The sequence below is a fragment of the Acanthochromis polyacanthus genome, chromosome 9, assembly GCF_021347895.1.
Source record: "Acanthochromis polyacanthus isolate Apoly-LR-REF ecotype Palm Island chromosome 9, KAUST_Apoly_ChrSc, whole genome shotgun sequence".
Lineage (NCBI taxonomy): Eukaryota > Metazoa > Chordata > Actinopteri > Pomacentridae > Acanthochromis > Acanthochromis polyacanthus.
In genome coordinates this window covers 22,327,912-22,354,160 of record NC_067121.1, presented here as the reverse complement: position 1 = coordinate 22,354,160, position 26,249 = coordinate 22,327,912, and the positions used below count along the sequence as shown (strand labels likewise).

The window sequence follows — 26,249 nt, the reverse complement described above, 5'->3', positions numbered from 1 at the left end:
TTGCTCATCAAAGCAGTAAAATAATTACACTGTAGAGTCATTCCATGTCAATTCAACAAATGCTTGTTGCACCACTTTCTCAGATCCTCCCAAAAATTTTTTTGGGCTTTATTTGGGTAATTTTATGAACAAATGCAAAGTATTATGGTTATAAACATACAGTATAAGCAGTAATGATCTAATCTAATACCCATAGTCAGTCCAAACTTAATCCTCGCCTATGATTTTAGGGTTTTAAACTACTAAAAAAAGCAATTTATACTCCTTTTACATGGTCAGAATTTTTTCCCCTTCCAAAACTTTTACCCTTCTGGTGAGAAAAGTATAGAAATGAATGAAAATAAAAAAATACTGGACTGTGGAATTTCCCAAAATATCCTTATTATTTCATGGGCGACTTTATTTTGGGTTTTTCATGCCTCTATTTTAGGACTTATTCTTGTGAAAAGACATTGAAAGAATGAATTTTCTTCTTTACTAATGAAAGTTGCATAAGGTAAAAGTTTTAAAACATTAAAATAAAGCTTATTTATTGATTTATAGGCTGTTGAACTCAGGTGTAGACCCAAAATAGCCTAACTTTAGGCATTAAAAAGTGCATGTGGGATACATGGTACGCGGTTCAAATTTTTTTTGGAGGAACTAGTATGTGTGAAGTATGTGTGAACTTACTTTCATATTTGTTTCTTGTGCCAAAGATGAGCAACTGCTGAATCAATTTACTATACATTTTGATCCTCGTTTTTGTTTTTAGGAACCATTTACATGACCAACTAAAGATGAAAGATGAATCTGAAGCATCAGCATCGTAGTATAAGTTACAAAGGGCATATCTGAAGTTAATTATTATATAGACATTGTTTTTTCTTTCATACAGTAACTGAATAAGAAGAAATGGCATCACTCCCAGACTGCATTCTCAGGACAGCCTCGGTATCGTATTTGACTTATCAGCTGAATTTGAAGATTTGCAAGTGAAATTCATGCACCCAAAAGGTCCCAGCAAGAAGTTCACATGGCCTAGAAAGGATGACGTAGTGTGGGTGCCTACAGCCCACATCCTCTGTCCAATCACTGCTCCTTCAACACGCCGTGGTGGACAGTACCACATATCTGGTGCAGATGATGGCCTGATTTCAGAGAAATTCAAGCAGTTCAAAGGACAGAAATAGTGGTGTGATAAGTTGGGGACAAATTACATGTTTTACATGGGACCTAAGGCAATATAACTCATTTTAACTGCAATATATTAGTTAGAATTCCTAAAAAAACGCCTATAAAACATAGTGCATTTCTTGGTTAAATTGGCCATGAAGGATTCAAGAAACAATGTTGATACTTCAGATATCAATTATTCGGATGTTTATTGTTATACAGACAAAGTTTCATGTTTCTACTCCATGTCCCACATTGGTTTCTGTGCCAATATATGTATGGTGTTTTTCAGTCTGTTTCATAAATAGGCATCGTTTTGAGGTCTAAGGAGACTAGCTAGCTCTTGGATATTTTTAGGTTAGAGAGAACTTTTAAGGTACTTTGAGATTTTTATAACATATGAACCTTGTTACTTATTAAAATTTGTGAAAAAAATGCCTAAATTCTTGAAAAATGCCATTTTCGCCAAATTTTTAAATTGCCCTGTACCACAGAGAAATGGGTATATTCATTCCAAATTTTTTTTTCCTGCTCTATTGTTAAGGTGTTTGAACCCTTCAGATCACTTGTAAGTCTATATCATCAGTCAGTTCCCAGTATTATCTTCCTAAATCAAGCCTTTCTACCTAACATATCAATTTCCGAGTGGAAAAATAGGGATTTAAATATTTTATAACTTAGCAAATAGCAATCATATGATGTTAAAACTTTGCAAGTAATCTATTCTTATGTTGGGATAGTTAAAAAAAAAGTTTGGAGATGATCAGAGGAGGTCATGCAACAAAATTTCCTCAGATTTGTTGAAATGAGATGGAATGACTCTGTAAGAACTTAACATCAAATTATGTTTTCAGAAACAGTTGCCCAAATACTCTGAATAAGCCATAGAACACACTCAACTGCTTTCATGGGGACTTTTTTTAGGTAGAGGTTCCAATGAGCAGTGAGACGTGGAATATCCATTTGAACCTCACCTGAAAACATCATCTTTGTCCTTGTTAGCCATTTTCAGCTGGGTATGTGCTGTTACTTTTCTGCAACCAATCAGTTATTGTAACAAATCCAGATTTAGGACTTGGTTTCTATAAACTGTTTTGCAGCTTCCAGTACAACTGTGTTGAACGCATCTTCACTTGTTTCAGTTTTTTGGTGTATATTCTTTGTCACTTTTGCCACCTTCTGCACAATAAAGAAATGCCCTCATTCTTAGTCCCACCTACAACAACAACAAAAAATCATGTAGGTTTCAACTTGGAGGCCTGGATCTGTACTGGGACGAGAGGTGGATATTGTGAGTCATTTCTCTGATTCATTTTATTCACTTAATTTCAAAGATTTGTGGTCAACCAGACTCTAAGCTGAGCCATCGCATCACAGCCCAAATGCACCTCAGCACATACATCAAGAATAAAACTGAACTTATTAAGCAGTGACATTCATCACAGAGTCTGTCTTTGCTTCAGTAATGCATTCATTTTGTAGGCTGTTCCAGGTAACAGATTCAGTTTACAAGAAAGCTAGGCCCAGCTAAATCTGATCAGTGACAGCTGTATACTGATTTTGAGCACCTGGCAGTTAACAGTGCCTTTAGAGCTACCATTTAGCATTAACATTTAAATACACTATATTGCCAAAAGTATTCGCTCACCCATCCAAACAATCAGAATCAGGTGTTCCAATCACTTCCATGGCCACAGGTGTATCAAATCAAGCACCTAGGCATGCAGACTGCTTTGACAAACATTTGTGAAAGAATGGGTCGCTCTCAGGAGCTCAGTGAATTCCAGCGTGGAACTGTGATAGGATGGCACCTGTGCAACAAACCCAGTCGTGAGATTTCCTTCCTCCTAAATATTCCACAGTCAACTGTCAGCTGTATTATAAAGAAAGTGGAAGTATGTGGGAACGACAGCAACTCAGCCACAAAGTGGTCGGCAACGTAAACTGATGGAGCGGGGTCAGCGGATGCTGAGGTGCATAGTGCAAGAGGTCGCCAACTTTCTGCAGAGTCAATCGCTATAGACCTCCAAACTTCATGTGGCCTTCATGATTAGCTCAAGAACAGTGCTTCAGCAGATAGCTTCATGGAATGGGTTTCCACGGCCGAGCAGCTGCATCCAAGCCATACATCACCAAGTGCAATGCAAAGTGTTGGATACAGTGGTGTAAAGCACGCTGCCACTGGACTCTAGAGCAGTGGAGACATGTTCTCTGGAGTGACCAATCGCAGATGTGCTCCATCTTGCAATCTGATGGACTAGTCTGGGTTTGGCGGTTGCCAGGAGAACGATACTTGTCGAACTGCATTGTGCCAAGTGTGAAGTTTGGTGGAGGGGGGATTATGGTTTGGGGTTGTTTTTCAGGAGCTGGGCTTGGCCCCTTAGTTTCAGTGAAAGGAACTCTGAATGCTTCAGCATACCAAGACATTTTGGACAATTCCATGCTCCCAACTTTGTGGGAACAGTTTGGAGCTGGCCCCTTCCTCTTCCAACATGACTGTGCACCACTGCACAAAGCAAGGTCCATAAAGACATGGATGACAGAGTCTGGTGTGGATGAACTTGACTGGCCTGCACAGAATCCTGATCTCAACCTGATAGAACACCTTTGGGATGAATTAGAGCACAGACTGAGAGCCAGGCCTTGTGGTCCAACATCAGTGTGTGAACTGATGGAAGAATCGTCAAGATTCCTAGAAACACACTCCTAAACCTTGTGGACAGCTTTCCCAGAAGAGTTGAAGCTGTTATATCTGCAAGGGGTGGACCAATGTCATATTGAACCCTATGGATTAGGAATGGGATGTCACTTAAGTTCATATGCGAGTCAAGGCAGGTGAGCGAATACTTTTGGCAATATAGTGTATCTACAGATATACATGTCGTGTTTAATATGTAAAATGCAGCATTAAAGGTCAAATTAGCAGACAAGAAGCTAACACACCACAATACATCTCTGACTAACTTGATAAAGCCTCTTTGCAGGATTAGGATTAGCAGACATTTTGACATGTCATAACAGGTAAAGCGCAGGTGTGGCTGATGTCATTAACAGTAGCTACTTCCCTTTCTTGCGGCTTACTGACTTACAAGGCCTCAATTAATTTTATAAACTGCAACTGATGACCTCAGTGACTCTGATTAGTTGTCTTGCAGCATTTTTTCCTAAATGTCTGTTTGTTTACTGTGTACTGCTTTGTTTGTACATTTGTCTTGTGTTGTAAAACAAATAATGTAAAAGTGTAATAAATAGAATTTACAAAAAAAAAAGCCATTTCTAGCTAGAATAGTCATTTACCACATTAAAAATATCTAGACTGTATTTCTGATTAATTTAATGTTATCTTCATTGAAATGAATTCTTTCAAAATTAAGGACATTTCTAAGTGACCCCAAACTTATGAATGGTAGTGTTGTATGTATTCAAAATATAAAGAGCATTTGAGAATAATTTTAAAATATACCAGGAGTATTATATGTTTTTGTGGCAGTAGTCATTCAAATCTTATTGTGTTTATTAAATGTGTTATCCATTTTAATTTTATGAGTCTTGTGTTGCATATGGCTGTGAGAAGTTTAGTACAGCTGAAGGGCAACAACTGTGATGAGCCTCCTGCATAAAAAATTCAAATGAAGCAACTTTTCTGTCTTTAATGCCACAATCTGAAACAGATGTTTTAATCATCAAGAATCATTTTATTTTCATATTCTAAAATGCAAAGGACATAACAGGATTTGAGAATAAATCCAAGGTTAAGTGCACAAAAATGTTTCACGGCAGGCGATTATGTACAAGAATGAAATCAAGATTTTTTTTTTTTACAGAATTCAACAGGTACTGCATCAATATTTAGAGTCAGGGTTTTGAACCTAATAACGTAGACAAGACTGGACTTAGATTCATTTGTACTGAAGATATCTCTCTTTTTTCTTTTTTCTTTTTAAACACAGCACATTAATTCATTTACATTTCAGTGAACTTTGTCTGCTGAATTAAAAGTTCACTATTAGTGCATTAAAGACCACTGTATGCTTGTTTGTTTTTCGTACATTAAAGATTAAAATCTCACCAAGGTAATGCATCGTGGCCTCATAGACAGGCCGGTTAACATTATCTTGTACAGAAGGACAAATTAAACAAATGTTCTCTACATCAGTTCATCCATTTACCCAAACATGCTACCCTGAAATATACTGACTAGCAATTGCAATTTGATTGTACTATCATTGTATAATTACCATTAGTGCCTCATGGGAATATTAAAAATTAATGGTAATCTTTAAATTGTCTTGCCTGTGGCATGAAGAATAGTTGTCACAAACATTTGGTAAGATTTTGTGTCAAGCAGACAACTTGTACAGAACTCTCTGTTCAGCAAGTGGCACAGAAACCTCAGTCTGGTTGTACATTATTAAGACAATAGTTTAAAAATTAGGGCTGGGTGATCTGGACACATCCACATAAAGGTCACTGTGTAAATATGTCTTTTTTTTTAAGGTGTCCTGGTTGCTTGCTGAGTGCTTGGACCTCTTTATACCCGCTTCCAGGTATGCACTTCTGTTCACACCACATTAGATAAATAATGACAGCTGTTAGGAAAAGTGTTCCAGGAATGTCTCTTTTTGTGTTCGTTTTCAGAAAAAGACAACAAAACTGTTAATAATTATCGAACCAGGTAATACTCCGGGATAGGTGAGCAATCCAGTCAAAGAACGATGAGTAGTAACGCAAGTGATGAAGAATATTTATACACTTTGATCATCACAGTTAATGTAACTCACCCAGCCCTGGTGGAACTTAATCTCCCAAAGTCGGTTGGTGAAACAACACTGCATTTTGCTGGAATTATGCCGCTACTGAATACAAGATACAATGGATTTGAAAGCTATAATTCAGCTCAACACTATGCGTGCTATAGAAGAGAAGCCAAAAACATTTACTATCCGTTTAAATTAAATCAAATATGGAACTGACCATTTCTCAGAACACAGATGAGTTTAAATACATGAGTTACACAATTCTTTTTTTTTTTCCTCAATTCTTCAGTAGAGAATAACGAAAGTGCTCTGGTCAAACCTGTAAAAAAATAATTTATACACACCCCCGACGTACGACTGCAGGGTTTGTCACAAAATCGTCGACGACTGTTTTGCTTATTGGTGGTCCTCCCCCCAGTCACTCTGCTGCTCCTCACCCTCACCACCCAGCAGTTGGATTAGTTGTCATTTGTTAAAAGGAAGGCAGGCGGGCAGTATGACGGTGGAACAGGCTGGGCCCGCCAAAGGCTCTGCCACCTCTCCCTCCAACTCTGTCCATGTTCCTTTTTCTGGGCTGTAGCAGATGGTCGAAGACTTATAGGCCCCCTGAGGAAAAAAGAAAATTAAGTCATTCTCTTCATTCCTCTTAGTGCCGTTTGGATTTCCTGCCGTGCTGTGGAGACTCAGCTTTATAGAAATGCATGTAGTCCAAAGCAGCATGGTTGAGTGCCAAATGCATATTAATCTGCAGCTGGATTGAACAAATCTGTTTTGTCCTGTTTAAGTAGCATGCTTCTGTTCTGTGCCATAGACAGGGAAGTGACAAACTATTATGGAGATTATTTTATGTTGACATTAACAAAAATGGAGCATATATACTGTATTCAGTACCATGCTCCAGCTGTAGCCCCCCACAAGGAAGATACTGTCATCCAAAACGGCACAGCCTGGACCACTGCGACCCTCCAGAATGGGCGTCTGCAGGATGTTCCACTGGTCAGCTTTTGGGTCGTAACACTCGACCAGCATGACGTCTAGATGGGAGAAGCCTACATGAGAAAGAGGAGGACAAATATGTTCTTCAGTTCGAATGCCTTGTCACTGTAGGTCTAAGAAATGGGTTCCTACATGAACAAAACAAAAAACCCTGCCAACATTGAACATCTTTGTTTATGTATGTGTCGTTTTCTCTGTTCTCTTTTTAGTGGTTTTTCAGTGGGAGGGTTGGTAAAAGGTGATACCATGTGCATCTGTGCACCAATCAGGATTTAAAAACATTTGAATCAAAATCTAAAGACAATCGGTGAGTCATTTGCGTGCGCTGCCAGGCCACTGGAGATAAAATCTAATCAAACCACCGCACAGTTCTGGTGATTCAGAGTTTTTAAGGTAAGTGAATTTTTTTGATTTGCTTGATTTGATCTGTTTGATTGTTATACAAGTAGCCATAAATGCATGTTTTTTTAATGTAGAGTTTCACACATACCCGATGGGTACTTTCGAATCAGCTGTGTTTTATTTTAAACTTGCTTGCCTGCAGCACAACCACCTCCACATATAGGTAAATAAAGGATAAAACAAATGAAATATTGACATCCGGATCAGTCCAAGGAATCTTTGTTGTACTTTGTTCTCGCTCAGGGTTTTTGAAGCCTGATTCATTATATCTGAAAGCTTGTGCTTCCATCAATAACCCACACCCTCCTCAAACACCCAAACCACAGATGTCATGCTCAGATACACGCCCACAGTAAGTAATCAGCGTGAGAAAATAGAAGTTTGAACGTGGACGGTCACACTGACAGATCTGAGGGCACCTTTGGAAAGTATTCATGAAGTGAATCTGAAGCTGTGAAGAGCTAATTGTACATTTAGCAGTCCTTTTAAATCAAGCCGAGTAGTAAAGGACCGTATTTCAAAGAAAACACTAGAAGCTCAGCTTTTCATGCTTCCCATTCAAACGCTGGCATTCAGTTTTGCTGATCAAATACAAATACACAACACGCGTTGTTTGTTTTTTGCATTTTCCACCATGAATGCTGAAGACTTGAAAGAGAACAGGAACTGTAGGTTTCACAGGGCAAAGAAGGCCACCGCCTGTTCATAATGGCAACATGATTTTCACACTGTTTTGAAAATAGGTATCAGTCTTGACCTGTTTCCTCTTTATTTTCTGAAATGCTCGAGTGCTTACCTTTCAAATGGTTTCCACCAATAGCATATAGGCGATCATTCATTCCAGCCAGGGCATGAATGGCACGCTTTGTGTTCATATCCTGTTTCCTAGCCCACACATCCATTATAGGGTCATAACAGTAGAGCCAGGACACATACTCGCCATTGTGCACTCCTCCTGCAACAGGTAAACAGCAGTATGACATGAGTACCAAAAAAGCACACAGTACAGACTGACACATTGGATACTTGAGCAGTACTGTCTGCAAGACAAAATGTATATTTAGTGAAGCTATCAGTTAAGGTAGCCCATTTTTAAAATGTAAATCACTCAATTCACTAATTGTTCTCCTGTTTTTAATACTATCCACCAGCTTTGTCCAACTTGTCGGCTCTAATTTAAAAAAAAAGACCTTGTTTTTTAACTAATAGATGATGATGCGTCAGAATTAATGGCAGCTTCTCTAGCCAGCTCTTTTCAAACACAGGTTTGGTTCAAGGCTGGTGCCTTTGTTCCCATCTTTTATATTCATATTCTAAAGACTGGTGTACAGATGATTCAGTGATAGTCAGCTTTGGGAAGAGGAGGATTTCAGTTTATGATGTTCTGCACTGACGTGATAGCGGCTGACTGGCTTGAATGTGACGAAAACAAAAGATATGATTTCAGATTTCAAGACAAGCAGTAAAAGTACTGGATAGACTGTACACTGGTTATACATTAAAGTGAACTGAATTATACTGAGTTGGTTTTAAACATGTCATAGCACCATTAACCCGACAGTACCTTACATGCTTGAAAATTCTGCCTGGTGACAATCAAACCAAAAAGGTATAGCAGTGGTTTCTTCTTGTCATTTAGAAGTCAAGTAGAATTGTTTCAGTCCATCCACTGAAAAGACTGCTTTAAATTTGAACCTCAATATTTTGTCTGAAACATAGCACTCAGCTGGGCCAACTGCAAGTAATGTACTTAGGAAACAGGGAAACTCGACTGACTTTACACATTAAAGTCTGTTTACAGGTCATGAGGAGAGTGAAAGCATATATAAAACAGAAATATCTTATATAGCCTTTGACTGCTCTAAAGAGGGCAGCACGTAATGGCGGCTGAGGCTGAAAATTACACATTTAAAAATGAAAAACATCTCACAATGTGCTAATAGAAAGAAGGAAGCAATTTTTTTAGGGCTAGCAGCTCAAGGCTACTTTATCCACAGATACCAAAACACATGTGAATGTCCAAATGAACTGCTGGCAGTCCAGCCGCAGCAAGTTTTGACAAAGAAGAGGAATGTACACTATCGTTCAAAAAATTTGGGATCAGAAAAGCAGTTTGTCAATGAAGATAACACTAAATTAATCAGAAATAGAGTCTGGATATTGTTAATGTGCTAAATGACTATTCTAGCTGGATACGGCTGGTTTTTAATGGAATATCTCCATAGGGGTACAGAGGAACATTTCCAGCAACCATCACTCCTGTGTTCTAATGCTACATTGTGTTAGCTAATGGTGTTGAAAGGCTAATTGATGATTAGAAAAATCCTTGCGCTGTTATGTTAGCACATGAATAAAAGTGTTAGTTTTTATGGAAAACATGAAATTATCTGGGTGACCCCAAACTTTTGAACGGTAGTGTACATACTATTCTAATGTACTGATTTTGATTCTTTTAAAACTGTTTATCAAGATCAATGCCCGTATTATACAACCTTTATTACTTTTGCTTATACCAATGTTAATGTTTGACATTAGATGTCACCTGTGCTAGGATTTTGCATCTTTATCTTTATGATATGAAAGCTACTTGTTGCAGGAGTAAAAATAAGCATTATCATCTTTTAACTTTTGCAAAAATCTATTGTATACTGTATGTAGCACATTTCTTCTTGGAATTGACCTGACAAATGCGCAGGCAGGTAAATAAAAACGGCAGAATGAAGACAATGTGTCTGAGTGACAGCTTGTGTCCTGACCTGATATGTAGATCTTGCCGTTGTGTACTGCTCCTGCATGGGCGGCCAGAGGCTGCGGCAGAGACGACACATAGTTCCACTCATTCGTCTCCAGGTTGTAGGACTCCACACTGGAGAGGTAGCCCGTCTCGTTCCTACCTCCAATCACGTACAGGTGCTTATCCAGGCGGCAGGCAAAGAAACTGGCTCTCCTGAGGAAGAAGTGTCACCCAGACAACATTATTAAACTCGAAATGACAAGATTCATTGTTGGCTTTTCCCTTGTCTCGCCTAGCCAGCCCATTCTGTCGCACATAATGGTCTGGCTGCACTTCATTATCATTCTGCTGTAGAAAAAAAACGCTTTGGCTTGTTTGTATTTTTTTAAACTAGTCACAACCGTCAGAGCTAAGCAAAGGATGCGAGTTCGGTGTTTCTTCAAAATAGTGACAGGTGGAATTGTTCGATGAAATACTTGCGTGCAGATAATCCCCTGAAAAAACTATCAGGCCTGCATTACTAGAAGATCCTAATCCTTGGAAAAACTTTGCATTTTCTGTATGATGCCCTGTAGCAAAGTGGATTTTGAGCGGCAAGGGGGATACAAAGCCGACTAAAACGAGCAACGAGTGGCACGCTGGATGCAGTTTACATTTGGTGAGTCACACTAGGTTTTCCCCCCAGTTCCTGTTAAGTAGCCATTCAGGAAAACGGTCTAAGACAAGAAATAAATTAACTAGCTGCATGTTTACAAGCTGTGATGTCTCTGTTTTTATGCCAGTGTAATGGACTTTTCGAGGTAGCAATTTATTAACTTCTAATTACAGCAGATGAAGAGTAAAAGAAAACACTGTACAAGTCTGTATATAGCCTCATGAAAAGCTTTAGCTAACTAGATAAGGATTTTGAAAAATAGTCTAATGCTGTTGTTGATTCAGTATTTGTTTTCTCTTTACCTAACACTGTTTCCCACAAGCTTGGTGTTCAAGGGTTAAACATCACAGCAAAAATGTTTGAAGTTAAATTACAACTAGAGAGCTGAAAGCACGACAAAAAAGACTTTTGAGTTTTAAGCATATGGATAACACTTCTGATGGTGTGAATACCTGTGCAGCCAGAGATGTATTGTATTTGTGCAAGTTGTAATTCTTTAAATAATAATAGTAACCTGGTTTAATTATTTTCTCGCATGTGTTGTATTGGGTTGCAATTTGTCATAAAATATGGAAATTAATCCCAGGGATCGCACTAATTTTTCTCAAACAGACATAAATGCTGAAGGATTTTTTCCCCAAAATCCCTCACAATTCAAATAGCAAAAAAAAAAGAAGCTCACCTCTCCTGCATAGGAGGCAGCTGTATCCAACTGTTGAATCTGGGATCATAGCGGCTGACAAAATTAGTGCTGTGTTTTCCTGCAACACAGATAGAAATCAACATAAATAACACAACTCAAATGATTTAGCTGAGTGAGTAATGTCTGTACAGCAATGTGCAGTTTAGGCATATGAAGGCAGTGTTCACTTTTAATCTAAAGTCTTTCCTGCATACCAATAAAATTCACAACTGTGACATTGCCAAGTCTTCATCAGTCACCACCCACACATGATGATTTTAAGTGTTACTACAATATGTGATGCCTTTCACTGCCATTAGAGTGAACTCGTGCTGACTGAAGGCTTATTTTTCCAATCACAGAGCGATCTTGTTTTGGAGGATAATGTTCAGATCAAAACAACTTAAATTGCCTCTTGTGATGTGTGTTTGTATTCAGTTGATTTTTACTCTCGGTGCTAAACAAACACATTTAATTTCACTACATGCAATGCACTTCTACTGTCATATTGTGATACTTGGCGGAAAAGCAAAAAGACAGTATCCATTTTATTCTTTGATCATTTACAGTTTTTGTCTCTTACTATAGCACCGTGTTACCACCGTTTTACAAAAAGTACTCTTCACACTTCTACATCGCAAATATTTCAGTGCTAACAACAGTTATTGTTCTGAGCCAATTATTGACAAGTGTTGATTGGAGTGTTGTTTGTCCACTCAGAGCTGATCTGGCTCTAGTCTGAGTGTTTGAAACTATCTGAAAGTGTTACATTAACTCTGATGGGTTTGAACTTACATCAACTCTGACTAAGAGTGTTCTCTAAATTGGGTAAACAATGAATATTTCGATTTGTGAAACCACTGGAAAACAAGACTGAAAAAGTGCTTTGTGGTAGTACTGTACCGTTGGGGTTCCACTGGTCCTCTCCACCCAGCAGCAGCAGGAAGTTCTCCACCTCCACCACGCAGTGATGTGCGCTGTTGTAAGGCATTACTACATGACAAACAGAAATCAGACTGTCAGTCACTAAAACACGTGAATGATAAAGGTCAGTAGTACATAAACAGTATGTCAGCTAATCTTGGCCTGGCGTCAAAGCTTAATTTGATTTTTCCTAAGTCTACTGTAATCATCAATATAAATATAAATCAATGCAAACACGAAGATATGAACACCAAAAAGAGGACTGTAAACTTGTTTTTTTAGGCCACATTACAGGATGTACAGTCCTATGCCCACACAATCAGTTGATCAGGTAATTAGTACTTAGTTGAAATTAAATAAGAACCCAGTTTGAATGAACTCAATAGAATTGTCCCTCAAAAACATAACAAAAAAAAGAAATACTATGTCAATAACATTTGTTTTTGAAATGCAGGAACACTTTTGATTCATCCATAAATATGAAAGATCCACTCTTTATCTTGTGTTGATAGCTTGTCAGTTGCATAACAAGCCCCTCCTCGTATTGTTAACAAGAACACACTTTTATGTACACACACTACCAGTCAAAAGTTCGGACACAGCTTCTAATGCAGTGCTTTTTATTTATTTGTATTACTTTCTACATTGTTGATTAATACTGATCATCAACACTTTTTTGTTTACAACATAATTCCATATATATCCTTTTATAGTTTTGATGTCTTTAGTACTACTCTACAATGTTTAAAATGGTTAAATAAAAATCATTGAATGAGAAGGTGTATCCAAACTTTTGACTGGTAGTGTATAATATCAACATAAACTGATGCACCTGTTAACGTATGTTAAAAGGGCAAACTTACACCTGTTCTCAGATACAACTCTAAACTTACACAAACAAAATGCATTCTTAAATGGATTAAAATAATACTCAAACAAAATGTAATAAAAACACAACACCTGTGTCTTCACTGCACCTGGAGAACTACATCAATCTGGCACTGAACAGAACAAAAAAAATGTTGTCTCCTGCTTTAGCCCAGTGGTTAATCCTTGTTACTACTGAGGACGCTCAGTGTTCATCATAATGAACCGAGGCTCTTACTCACTGAACATCTCCAACATATTATGTAAACCTTTTAACAAGCAATATTTCACCTGGTTGTTCTTCCCGTTTAGTGACTGACGCGTCGTGCTGATGTTCTATATTGCCGCAGAAGTGTTCATAGTAAATATTCATATCAAGACTGATTTGATTTGCACTGTTCTCTTCACAACAGGCTAAATATATACGACGATTTTATAATCCTCAGTGTGAGTCAATGTTGTAGGATTATTTTTTTTTCTACTCACTGCTTTTGTTTTGTAACCTTTTAACCATGCAGGCAATCAAGCCTATTGACTCTTAAACTGGAACAAATTAAAGTATAAGGCAGCGAAACGATGCACTGGCTGCTGCAATGACAATATCTATCTATCTATCACTGACAAAATTCAATTATTATTATTCAATTATTGATTTAATTCAGTGTTTCTTAAAGTAGAAAGGTCTTTAGAGTTCCAGCTCTACAAAGGAGAAAAAATGTGTCTTCAATGACAGTCAACTGAATATATTTGGGTTTTGATGGACATTCTTTTCACTCATTAACAGACAAAAAGATTTTCCAATTAATCACAAAAGTAGCGTTTAGAAAAAACACAAAAGTAAACATAAAATGTAAAAAAAAAAAGTTAGTTGCAGACTTGTACCTGTTTAAGTAGTTATCTATCTAATAAGGTGAGAAAGTTGTTATTTTGGGGACTTAACTGTTAGTAAGTATTGCAAAGTCTGAATCCCTCAACACAACAGCGTACTTTTTTCTTTTTCTATTACAATATTCCATAGCAATGATTCTTCAAGTAATATGTCGACTATGTCCAATAAATATTAACCTCAGTGTACAATGCTCCTGATGATCACATGTTAGCACATTATAACGGTCCACAGCTGCAGCGGGACCCCTCATGTAGGATTTTCCCTTGTGTATGTATTTGTACTCCCTCCTCTCCTCCATCTTCTTTTGCTGAAGTGACCCCATTGAGATGTAGAGAAATGGTCTTAGGTGACAGTCATAATGAACATGATCGTGTTCACTCAATAAATCTCAGGCCCGGTGCTTTTTGAGCACAAATCAGTGAAATGTTAAAGCCCACCTGTCTGTCTCCATCAGTCATTTCCACTGTCACCTCCCCACCGCCTGATGGATCACAGTTGCTGCAAAATTAGACAGCCTTGAATCTCATTTCTTTCCAATTGGCCTCTCCCTGCAATCTCACTCTAGCTGGCTGACATGTGCCGGTCCTCTATGGGAGAGAAGTCTCAGATAGGAACTAATACTACATACACTAAACACAGCTTTATCTCAAACGAGGGGATTAGGTTGCCTGCCTCCAGTGCACCTCAAAGACGAGTGCCATACGACTGCCAAATTCCCTTACATGCTATTTACATTATCATTCAGTCAGCAGTATATAGGACATGGATGGGCGGCTTTTTATTTGATGTCTAGTGAATTGTACTCATACTTAAAATCATCTTGTACCCATGTGAAAAGAAGATTACTGCTTTACAGTACGTCACAGGCTACAGTATCTGGAGTACTGTGAGAGGATGTGGGGCATTTGGGATGCAGGTAAACAGTGGAATAATTAGCAGGCTATAATAACTGACACCACTGGAATAGTCCTGTGCAGAGAAAAAATACATCAGTTATTTTTGTATCTACAATGTGTGAAACTTTTCTGTGAATTATTACCTGAGAAAGTGTATCAAATTAATCTAGCTATTTGTCTCTTCTCCCCTAAATCTCCCACTAACCCCAGGGGGTGAACAGCCATGGGAGGGCAGGATGAGCACGTCCTCTATGAGATGGACGCCATCACTCTAGTCTACAGTGAGCTCTAGGGCTCACTAGAGGGAGTCAGAAACCTCTGCATAGAGGCACAGTCAGGGTCGGTTGAATGACTCCACAGCTAATGCACCACTGCTGCTCGAGCTCTGATGTGCCTTTAACACCATTACAATTTTCCCGCTGAGCTGAATTCCTTTGTTCTAAACCACGCTGCATGGATGAGGTCCATACCTAAATCTGAGATTTTAATATCAGGTTTGTGTAAAGAATAGAAAAAGAATAGTGGTCGAATCTGTGCCTGTCTTTGTCTTGTGTTCGTCCACGCTGCTGTGGGTACACTAGATGGCAAACTTTACACTGGAATCACCGGGCAGAGGATATATCTGACACAACGAGAGGGATCAGATTCTCCCCAAAATTGTGTTGATGAATGTCTTAATCAAAGACTGTCCCTCTCAGGTTTCGCCTCATTGAAAAGTTATGATTGAATGTTAATAATCTTCTATTCCACATCCATTGTGAGGAGGCTACATCAGATGGTCACTGATGTGTTAAGGGGATGATTTTGCAGTTTTGTCCTTCCACTTGGCCACGGACCATTTGAGTGTTAACTTTTTAGTTTTTGAGTGATGGAAATCCCTATTGACCTTTTGCTTGTTGCAGTTTATACCCATGAGTGTGAGTTTAATGAGAAAATGACAATATAAACACCAGTGAGCTTCAGGCTGTTGTGTATGCATGCATGCCTCCTTCAGTAAAAACGAACCCTGATAGTTCTGGACAAACATGAGCTAAAACAGCAGACTGCTGCCAAGAGCTGCTATGATTTGAGCAGAGAGAGAAAAAAAACATGTCAAGACTGCTGGTGAATTGAAGACACAACAACAAAACATGAAACCATATTTGTCAAGACACAAAGTGAGAATATAAACTGCACAGGGCCCAGCTGACAGAAAATAGCCTGATGGCTAATATGTACGAATGGAGAGGTGCTGCTGAGATACGACTCCATCCAAAACAAAGGACAAAAATTCAATATGTCCAGCGAAAATGATGCAAAGGAAAAATGTGGTTTCCCATTAGCTCTTTTTTGACCTTTGCAACATGGCAGCAATATAGTGGTGAGCCTTAAAGGTCAGGGAAGACAGAGAGACAGAAGGGCACTTTGTAGAGGTGAATGCTGTAGGGATGTGTTTGTAAATTCACAAATATGTTCTTTATACACTCAAAATTTTTTCAATAGAACTAATTTCCTGCGAAATGAGGACAACTTACTTTTAATATGCTATCATAAAATCAATATAACAAAACATACAACAGTATAAAACTATACCATCTATTAGGTGCATCTTTATTATCTTTTTGTTGTTGTTTTTGTAATTCAGTCAATATTACAGCTCCCGTGTCCCACTAACCTCTCTTTTATATTTAGCTCACCTCATATAAACCCAATATCAATAGCGACACCAGGTCAACAGGCTAACTGCCATGCCATGTATTAGCATGTATGGGATAATTTAATCTTATGTATTGATTCCTATGATTGAAGCAGCACTTAAAAGCTATTGATGAAAGATATCACTCCTTATTGTTCCAACTCTGCCACAATAGATCATTAGATTCAAGTAAATCTCATCATGCATCCTGCCAGCATATTTCAGCAAAAACAAGGGAAACCGGGCATGACGCTCCACAGTGCTGTGAAGTCACGCTCTGATTAAAAACTTATATTAAAAGTGATAGTGATACATTATTACCTGAAGGATTTAGGGAACTCCTTCCCCTCATTTTCCGTGGAAATTAACCTGTGTTAAAGTCATCCATAGGAACAACTATTTCTCATCATAAAAGCCACTAACACAAGATGCCTCAGGTACAAAAAAAAAAAACTAAAAGAAAAAAAAGAAACCCCGAGCCTTTGCTACTCACTTGTGAGGATCTTCCATGTCTTTTTATCGTCATCATAGTACTGGACCAAATTGCTGGGGAGACGATCAGGTCCAGGAGGCAAACCACCCACCAGTAACAGCATCCTCTTATTGGAACGGATTCTGTAATGTCAAAAAGTGTGGGTGTGTGAACAAGTGTTAGAGAACATAGAACAAAACAGGTATTAAGCCCTGAAATAAAACATCTAAAAGCCAAAATAAGCACAACCTCAACCTCAACACCTTTAATTCCTTAATTTACATAATTACTTTGATAGTATTAACAGCTCTCTCCTGGAGTATTCAGATTTTTCACTTTGGAAATTCACAATGTATGAATGAATTAATCAGCCAATGAAATAAATAAATGCATGGTTAAATGAATAACTGCTCCTTGTCCAAGTACTATTACTGAACTCGAGAGTACTAATCAGGCGATATGTGGCCACATTTATAATGATTAACAAAAATTGCTCAGCAGTGTATGTATCATTTTGATGTGTTATTGAATGGTTATTGTACTCCAAAGATATCTTTTCAATTAGCTGTGAAGCGAGGACAGTCCTGCAGGGTGCCATGCTGGAGGCTAAAAGCACAATTGAGAACATAAACCTGCCTATACAATGTCTCCATTTCATTGGCTATAGTGATTCATGTGACATCCCCGAGCCAATTGTAAGATATTTCCTGCTGTTCGTATATGAAATATAACCTCAAAGCTACACACTTTACTGTACATTAATGACCATTATCTGGCTCCTAATGGATTTGAACACAAATCTACTAATTTATCACAATATGCAGTAAAAACATTAATAGTAGCTGGCCTTTATATTCAGACACATTCACCTTACTCCCTTCCTCATATTTTACTTTTTTATGCTTGGTTAAATCGCCGTCGTCTCGCTATATTCTCCCTGATACTGGCCCACTCGGAAGTGTTTTGGGGTTATTCATATGCAAATGAGCCCCTGGACATAGATAATGGTGATTAATTGAGAGGAGAGAAACAGTAGCATGTGAAACTAATTATGAGGATTCCTGATTCCTTGCTCATTTAGGTCCATATGTGGAAATAGATATATTATTGGGATGATGTACAGATAGGTACGCTCAGAGTGATTCAGTGTTCAGGTTATTTCAGCTAAATGCCATTGTCATGTTTAGACTCTTTATTGTTCTTCCTCTTCTTACAAATTTATGCAGTGATTTTAAAAACTGAATGCTGATGCTATCTGCACGTTAAAAAAATGCCACCCTTGACTGCCAATCAGCTCTGTGAACGCAACCTGACAAAAGCACTGTCAATCACTCAACTTACTGACAATGCCCATCTACTTGCCAGCTTCTTAAAGTGCTGATCAGGACAAACATGGACGTAAGCAATGAAACTTGGTCTATTTTTCTGTGAGTGAGGCATGTGCATCTAACGTGAATATCTGACTATTGTCCAATTGTCTCTCAGTCAAAATTAATATTTTTCGCAGATATACTACACACTCAAACACACTAAACTCTATTTACTCATATTAAATTTCCCTAATTATGTACATCAATAATGGTGTTCCCTTGTACTTGCATCATAAGTGTTATGCAGTTACCATGTAATTCTGGTAACAATTTAATTGCAGCATTTCAAATTGTATTCATGAGAGCTGCTACAAATCAAATGCATAACCTTTATCTAGATTGCTGCATCTTGTCTACACTGATTAGAGAGCAATTACACAGATGTGTGAGGAAATAAAAGAGTTGTTTTCTTCAGGAAAACATAAGGTAACATTGTAATTATGGATACAGTATGGCATAGAGTGTATCAAGAGCCCTGACAGCTGTCTATCAGGAATAGCCCCACAACCTTCGTAAACTGGGCATCCACGCTCACACCTCTAACTGACCATGTATATGCTCTACACTACACAGGCAGTGGGACCAATATAAAAGCAACTGCGCAATGCTTGACTCTCTAATTTGTTCAAATTTAACAAGTGGGAGGCATTTAATCACCTTCCATCTACTCTGAATAAGCTCATTGTGTTGTGTTTGCATGAATTCATGTCTGTGTGCTTGTCTGTTTGCATCTCTGTCTGTCTGTGTCTTCCTCACCTGCTGGCCATGGTCTGCCTGCAGTGCTGCCTGAAGGGCATTAGGTGGTAGTTCATGGCATCCAGGAGTAGTTTCTGGCACACAGGGTCACTCCTCATGAAGTCAACAGACTGCACCCTCTCCACCAGCTCTGGGGCAGGTATAAGGGCAAAACGCAGCCTCTTCATAAGGTCCGGTGCATAGTGCATGCGAGTCTCCCGGTCATGCTCCAGCCAGAGGACTGACATCTGGAAGAGAGCCAGCTCTGACTCCACCGGGGGTGGCAGAGCATCTAGCATGGCACACATCTCCTCAAAGTTCAGCAGCAGCACGTCCTCCACCAGGTACTTGTTGGCCAGTTTCTTGGTCTCATCCAGTCCATGGAGTGCAGCAATCTTGCAGATCTGCTTGTAGTTCTGCACGGAGATCTGGTCATTGAGAAACTGCACACTAAGCTTGGTAATCTGGGGGATGTTGAGGATCTTGCTGACTGACAGCACCTCTTCCACCGTGTCCAGGGAAAGAGTAACATTGGCAGTATACAGGTACTCCAGCACTAATCGTAGTCCAATGGAGGAGCAGCCCTGGAGTACCAGGTTATTGATAGGCCTGGCACTGGGGGTCACCAGCTTGTCATCAGGAGAGGATGAAGGGGTCCCACTACTGCCCTGGTCCCCTTTGCTTCCCTCATTGTTGATTACATTATGGGAGGAGAAGAGAGATCTGAAATACTGGGAGCAGGATGCCAACACAGCTTTGTGGCAGTGGAACTGCTGTCCCTGGGCAGTGAGAGTCACATCACAGAAAAGCTGTTTTCTCCATAAGAGATTGAGCCCATGCAGCAGGGTGTCACTGTGTGTTGGGTCAAAGGTGGATGTTCTATCACCCGATCTGGACATGACTTCCTGACTGTGAACGCCACCTAGGCAACAAATAAACCATGCAAGCCATTTACCTCAGGTCATTTATTTGCACGACACAGGTAGCCTACAGACGCTATCAGTCAAACTATTACAACAGAAAACGATTTGACGAATAAGTTATTGAACAGATCGGCCGTCCGTCCAGCGGGGAATAACCGTCATGCCAAAGCAGCCGGCGAGAATCTACATCCAATACGGCTTCAGTCGCTTTCAACTTTGAGCTCTGGTCGTAAAGCAACAAACAAAAACGCAGTAGTTCCCACAGCGTGCCACTCTTATTCATTCTTAACTCAAGAACAAGGTGGTTTAAATGGAGGCTGAGGTTTTGAAGGGCGCTGTCAAAACAAAACGAGGATACGGAGATGCTGCAGCGCGTCTCCCCCCTTTCGGTAACGCGGCTGAAGTTGTCGGATAAGGAAAAAGAGACGAACCGCCACGGTGGACGGGGAACATGCAGCATTCAGCCAACACTTCTCCTTTCTCCTGTGTTGCTGCACACCCCACAATGAGGACATTACACATCGCACAGATTTACGGAGTCATACAAAAGCAATTAGTTTGTCTCCGAGCCGTCAGCAGCAGTACGGGTGCGTTTCGCTTTTAGCCAGCCTGAGTTACGCGGACGTGAGTATCGAAAAATATCCACTGAAAATGCAGCTTTCGGTAAAGTTAAATGCAATATGCACATGTGTTGTTTCTCATGCTGTACGAAAAAGCGATTTCTATGTGCGTAATGTGTGTAAACTTGACACAAGCGTGCAGTAACGTTGTCGCCAGATTCTCTAAAAGCGCCTGTCACAACTAAATGATGTGAGCAGCTTGCCTGAGAAGGAGCCAAACTTACCTGACTTCAGCTCTTCACAAAAAAAGAAAGTAAGCTTCAGGTTCCCAATAATCTCACTTGAATTTTCCTTTGTTCTCCTTTTAAGAAATGTCCTTTTCCTTTAAAGTCTATGGTCGGTGGTGACTCAAAATAACCATTGATTCCAACTCATAAAGTCACTATTTCAGGTTATTTGTTGACGTTGATCATTTGTTCTTCTGAATTAACAAGAAGTGTGTGAGTGTGTGAGAGGGAGCTGTGCTTTCTGCAAGAGAAGAAGAAGAAGAAATATACGTGTGACAAATTATGCTACCAAGAAACAACACATCATTATCCTTGGGCCTGGGGCTCAGTGAGTCGTAACGAGAGTAATAGGAAATCCACGGTTGGGGAGAGAAACGGTCGTGCATGGCCGGTGGAGAGAGACCATGCAGGGGTATGGATGCTGGAGAGACTCGCAAAATTATGGCTCAAGGCTATTGTAAAAACTGTCGAGCGTAAATGACTGCGATTTCAAACATCTATGGAAGAAAGAAAAGAGAAAGGGGGAGAAAAACCGAGTCTTTCCCTCGCTGTTATAGAGAGAACCGTCAAGTTTTAGTGCGCATTGCTAATTAGTCAATTTCTCTCTGCCTTCACAGCCCGACGACTTTGCTGCTGAGCTGAAACTGCTAATTTCTGGGACCAGCCTTTTTTTGGCTGTGAACTGGATGGATGAATGGCTTGTCTCGCACAAATGACAAAAAGCCCCTGCCTTAATCTCCATCGCCAAAATAACCCCTCATCTCATTCTGCTTCTGCTAGTCCTTCAAAAGAAGGTGCTCTACACAAACTCAAGTTTGTTGTTTTTTTTGCATCTGTATCATTAATACCATATGCACCACGATGCACACACGGTGTTTATAATGTTGAATTAAAGCATATAAAAATACCCCCCTTTTCTATTTGAATGTGACAAAAGCATCAGAGCCAACACACCATGAAACCCACGCATTCCCAAAGTGATGTGAAGTTTATAAAACAACAAGGAGAAAAGAAGTCCCACAAAACATGCAGTGTTTTATGAATTATTATCTTGTCTGATCGGTTCACTGTATAACAACCTGAGGCCTACCTTCAGGCCCTAAAACACAAAGGGTTGAAACCTAAGACAGCATCCATCAGTGCACAGTGGTGTGCTGTATATTTAGATTCTATATACCTGCATGTTTTCACCTCCACAAATTCACCAAGTCTCTGAATTCACTATAATAAGTTACTTGAAGAATTACACAGTAAGAATAAGACTCCTGGTTGCTCACTTAAACTTCTAATTTGCACCAAACACTGTTACCACCACAGCAAACCAACATCTATGAGGCACTAAATACAGTGCTATACTACAAAATCTATCAGATCACTTTACTATCATGCCAGACACATTATATAATCTTCCTCCAACTTGAAGTCTTGATTTTTAATATGTCAAAACTTAGAAACAATGTTAATATTTTACTGTCTAAATTAAGATTCCTTCATATAACCCTTTACACAAATATCAGGTAATATAACCCTCCCAAAACACCAAAATAAAAGCCTTGTGAATCCAATTAACAAAAGTGTTAGAAATGACTTATTAGGACAGAATAAACTGTCAATTACATAAAGAGCTCAATTAGAGTAAATAAACTTACATACCGGACTCCCATGGGACCACAAGTGACAGATAGCTCACAAGTTATGAAATGACAGATAGGGATAAATGGGTTTGTTCATGTACTATGAAATAGAGCAACACCATGCTACCGTCAAGCAATAACAGGCCACATATAGGTAGCATTTATAATAGATGTAACCATAACATTGTTTGATGTTTGAGTGCTTGACAAGCACACAGCCTGTGTATCCCCCACTTGTAGTTATACTGAGAAAATTCATTCTACATGAGCCTTGTGAGATGACTGATTAGATTGTGCACTGCATCTCAAATAATCATCACCACTGAAGTAAAACTATAGTACTGTAATATTAATTAGTGGCTTGAAACCGCTATGAAAGCAGTTTGTATCGTTGTTTACTACTATTATTACGTTACCTCATTTTCAGAGGGCTTGTCACTGCAGAGCACTACAGTAATTCACTGTATTTCACTTTGGAGTCACATACTGTTATCTTTACTAGCTCTCAGTTAGCACTACATTACCCAAGTCTCGAGCGAGCTATTCTAACGCAATAAAATGACCATTTCCAACTCTTTCAGCTCTTTGTAGCAACTCAGTCTCCTGAGGCCACTGGTCTTCAGATTGCAGGGCGTTCATGGTTGTAAGTTGTTGCAGTGTGCAGAGGGAGGGGGGTCATCAGATAAGAGAAGAATTTCTAGACTAATTAAACCCTTTGAGACAAAGAATCACACTACAGTGATTTACAACTCTCTGTACCAGTTAACCCAACTCATTTTTATCTGTCATATTACTCAGATACCATATCTACCTCTATGGGTAAAAACTCTTTTTTTGTCTTCAACATTATGGAAACAAGGGGGAGATGTTAGAATAAATAACAGCAGTTACTTTATATTTCAGTACTGTAGTTGCAGTCATAATGTGAGATTTCAGGGGTACACAAAAATCCTAGACACTGACCAACTACTATGTACACTGAAATGTATATTATACTCCCCATTTTACCATATACTAAACAACTTTCTATATATTGCTTATATCATGTGTTATCATTGCTTAAAAGAACACAATTTTAAGCCCATCACAACACAGAAAAATAATACCAAACACAAACTGTCAGCATTACTGCAGCCTTGAGTAGCTGATTAAAGAGTGAACATTTAATCTAATCAGAGCAATGAAACAAAACAAAAGGAGAAGCTCCAAAGTTGTGAATAGCAAAGTCTACCAGGCATAATTCCTTTTGCTGGCTGTTGCAGAGGGGTATGCTAAGATAGAAAGTATTATTTTCCTAAATGGAAGGTGTCAGATGGTCACGGAAATGTGATCGGCTGTTCAAGATCACTGCTTCCCATCTGCAATTTGTGACGTGTGAAAGATTCAGCCCAAATGTGCTCACCAAGCGTAAATCCTCAGCACTTTCTCTTATCGTGGAAAAGCAAGATAACCAGCTGTTTACAGATCAGAGAACATATCATATTAATATCATGGAGAGGGTGATATCATCTTGTTTGTAAAATATTTTGTTAACTAAGTGTGGTGTGGTATGGCAACCTATAAAGTGAAAGTTGTAATTTGTGTTTCAGTAAAAGTGTTATAGCTTAAAGGATTTTTTTTTATTGAAAAATAAATATTAAAGAGGTGGGGGGCGGGGGATACTGCAAGGAGCCTCTTCAGAGAAACCTTAGTGAGACAAAATTAATGCAAACTGCATGTTACAGTAAATACTAATTATAAGGCTTTTAGCAGTTACATTTAAATTAAAGGCTCCTCCCCTCAATTCTAGTTAACTGTATGTCTAAACACAAGCTGGGGTCTTTTCAGTCAACATCTGTCTCTATGCATTTAATCTGCTTTGAAGAGCTTACAGTTATGTGTGAATATTATTCTGTGATGTGACTCATTTGGATCTAGAAACAATGACTATAGAGCATTAAAAGGTTTTTTGATGGGGTTCCTGTTTCAGTCCCAACAACTCTAACTTTAAATGGCAACAGTTAATCACAAAAAGGAAACATGGACAGAATAAATTAGTTAATTTAAAGCACTAGTTTAATTATCTGTGTGAAAAATAGGTGGAAGGGTCAGTAAAAGTGTAATATTCCTAGATTTAGTTGATCATGATGAATTTCAGAATTGGAACAGATGCAGCTACCCTCATTATTTTACATTTATTTTGATATTGGGACTGATTAGCACGTGCTTGTCATTTCAGATCAAAGTTACTCAGAGATGACTCCTAAAACGTCCACTGTGTAATAAATTGGAAACACTTATATTTGCCATTCAGGGAGTACGGGAGGCCTGCTGTTTTAAACCCCTAGATCCCCACACATGGCGCAGCCACCACAGACACGGCTCAGAGAGTCAGCCGGCAGCCGGGAGGTGAGCAGAAAGGAACAGGCGGTGTCCCCTCCAGAGTGAGCACAGGAGTGTGTGTGTGTGTACAGTATGCATGTGTGTGTGGCATTCTCAAATGACAAAAGGATACCAGTTGTGCAGTTCAGGTGGGAGGACACATGGAGGTGGTATGGAGACTCACCTGAGGGAGACTTTGGGCTGTTGGGACCGGGACTTTAGTGGAGACCTGAAGTGGTGTAGGGGCCGCAGGAGGCCACTGTGCCGTGGAGAAGGTTCGGGGGCTGGAGGGAGAGGGGGCTGCTGTTGCGCAGTCTCCCCAGCGTGATGCATCTACCTTCAGGGTGGCAGCAGGCGTGGAGTGGGGTGCGATGGAGCGAACACGGGCTCAGTGGCGCGGTCACCTAGGGACGCTGAAGCCGCTGTAGCAGGACTGATAGTTATTCCTTGGGAGAATTGCAAGATGAGCCCCATTGTATTATCAACCCCCTTCTCCTAAAACTGTATCAATGTTCTCAAGCCTTTAAAGAATAAAGTCAGGGTGTAAAATATCAAACACTAATCAGTGCTAATGCTTACCAAAAGAAATATTCTGTGGAGACACTGTGTATAATCTTTATTAGAGAAATTAAATATAATAAACACAGCTTCCCTAATTTAACACATTATACTGAACTGCGTGTTTCCTTGTGAATCAGAGTCACTGTTGTCAGAGTTTAACTTCAGTAAATTCCTTTGGCAATGAGAAACCAGCAAATTATTCCATACTGATTTGAAATTCTCAGACATTAAGCTTTTTAATTTCCAAGCCATACTTTTGTGTTGCAACTGTTTGAGTCGTATCTTTTAGAAATTCTCTGTGTCTAATATGGTCAGCACTCCCAATTATTCACTCCACTGACAAGTGAAACAAATGGGACCAACCAGTGCATTCTGTATTATCTACACCCCTTGGATTCCCTGACAATAATTAATACAATGGCAAGCTGCTGTTACCAGCCTTGACGACATGAGCTCAACAACATAAGCTCTCCCTTTCCAAGAGCTCTTGAGAGGAAATTACATCCAGCGGTGAGGTCATATACATTGTGGTCACCAGCAGCCAGGTCATGTCACACTACTGTCTGGGCACCTAGATCAGATAAAGATCCTATTGTTGCATGGTGTTAACATCATCGGGACATTATTCACGCCATTACACAATGAATATTAGGTGCATGGAATATGTCAAGAATATATGAATGTAACCCTGACCATAGAGATATACACAGCCTT

General features: G+C 39.3%; 1 protein-coding gene across 2 annotated transcripts; it reads right to left on the bottom strand.

The window, feature by feature from the left end:
- Positions 1-4,785: 4,785 nt before the first annotated feature.
- klhl14 (kelch-like family member 14) lies at positions 4,786-21,636 on the bottom strand. Of its 2 annotated transcripts, XM_022204458.2 has the most exons (9): positions 20,977-21,636; positions 19,231-20,131; positions 17,126-17,247; positions 12,285-12,374; positions 11,382-11,460; positions 10,067-10,257; positions 8,107-8,265; positions 6,804-6,961; positions 4,786-6,518 (listed from the first exon to the last, which is right to left on the bottom strand). In XM_022204458.2, the coding sequence occupies exons 2-9, from the start codon at positions 20,106-20,108 to the stop codon at positions 6,378-6,380; spliced, it is 1,818 nt and encodes a 605-aa protein (XP_022060150.1). In that variant the 5' UTR covers positions 20,109-20,131; positions 20,977-21,636; the 3' UTR covers positions 4,786-6,377. The 2 variants fall into 2 exon arrangements, with proteins under 2 accessions (XP_022060150.1, XP_051809544.1); XM_051953584.1 differs by lacking the exon at positions 20,977-21,636 and having other exon boundaries at positions 19,231-20,926.
- Positions 21,637-26,249: the final 4,613 nt, after the last annotated feature.

What these genes read in the sequence shown, in the direction of transcription:
- klhl14 (XM_022204458.2), bottom strand. Translation starts at nt 20,108, where the DNA reads ATGTCCAGATCGGGTGATAGAACATCCACCTTTGACCCAACACACAGT. An exon ending in CTGCCTCCTATGCAGGAGAG is followed by an intron (nt 10,258 to 11,381) that starts GTGAGCTTCTTT and finishes CTTCTTCCTCAG; the next exon opens with GAGAGCCAGTTTCTTTGCCT. An exon ending in GGGGCTACAGCTGGAGCATG is followed by an intron (nt 6,519 to 6,803) that starts GTACTGAATACA and finishes TTTTTTCCTCAG; the next exon opens with GGGGCCTATAAGTCTTCGAC.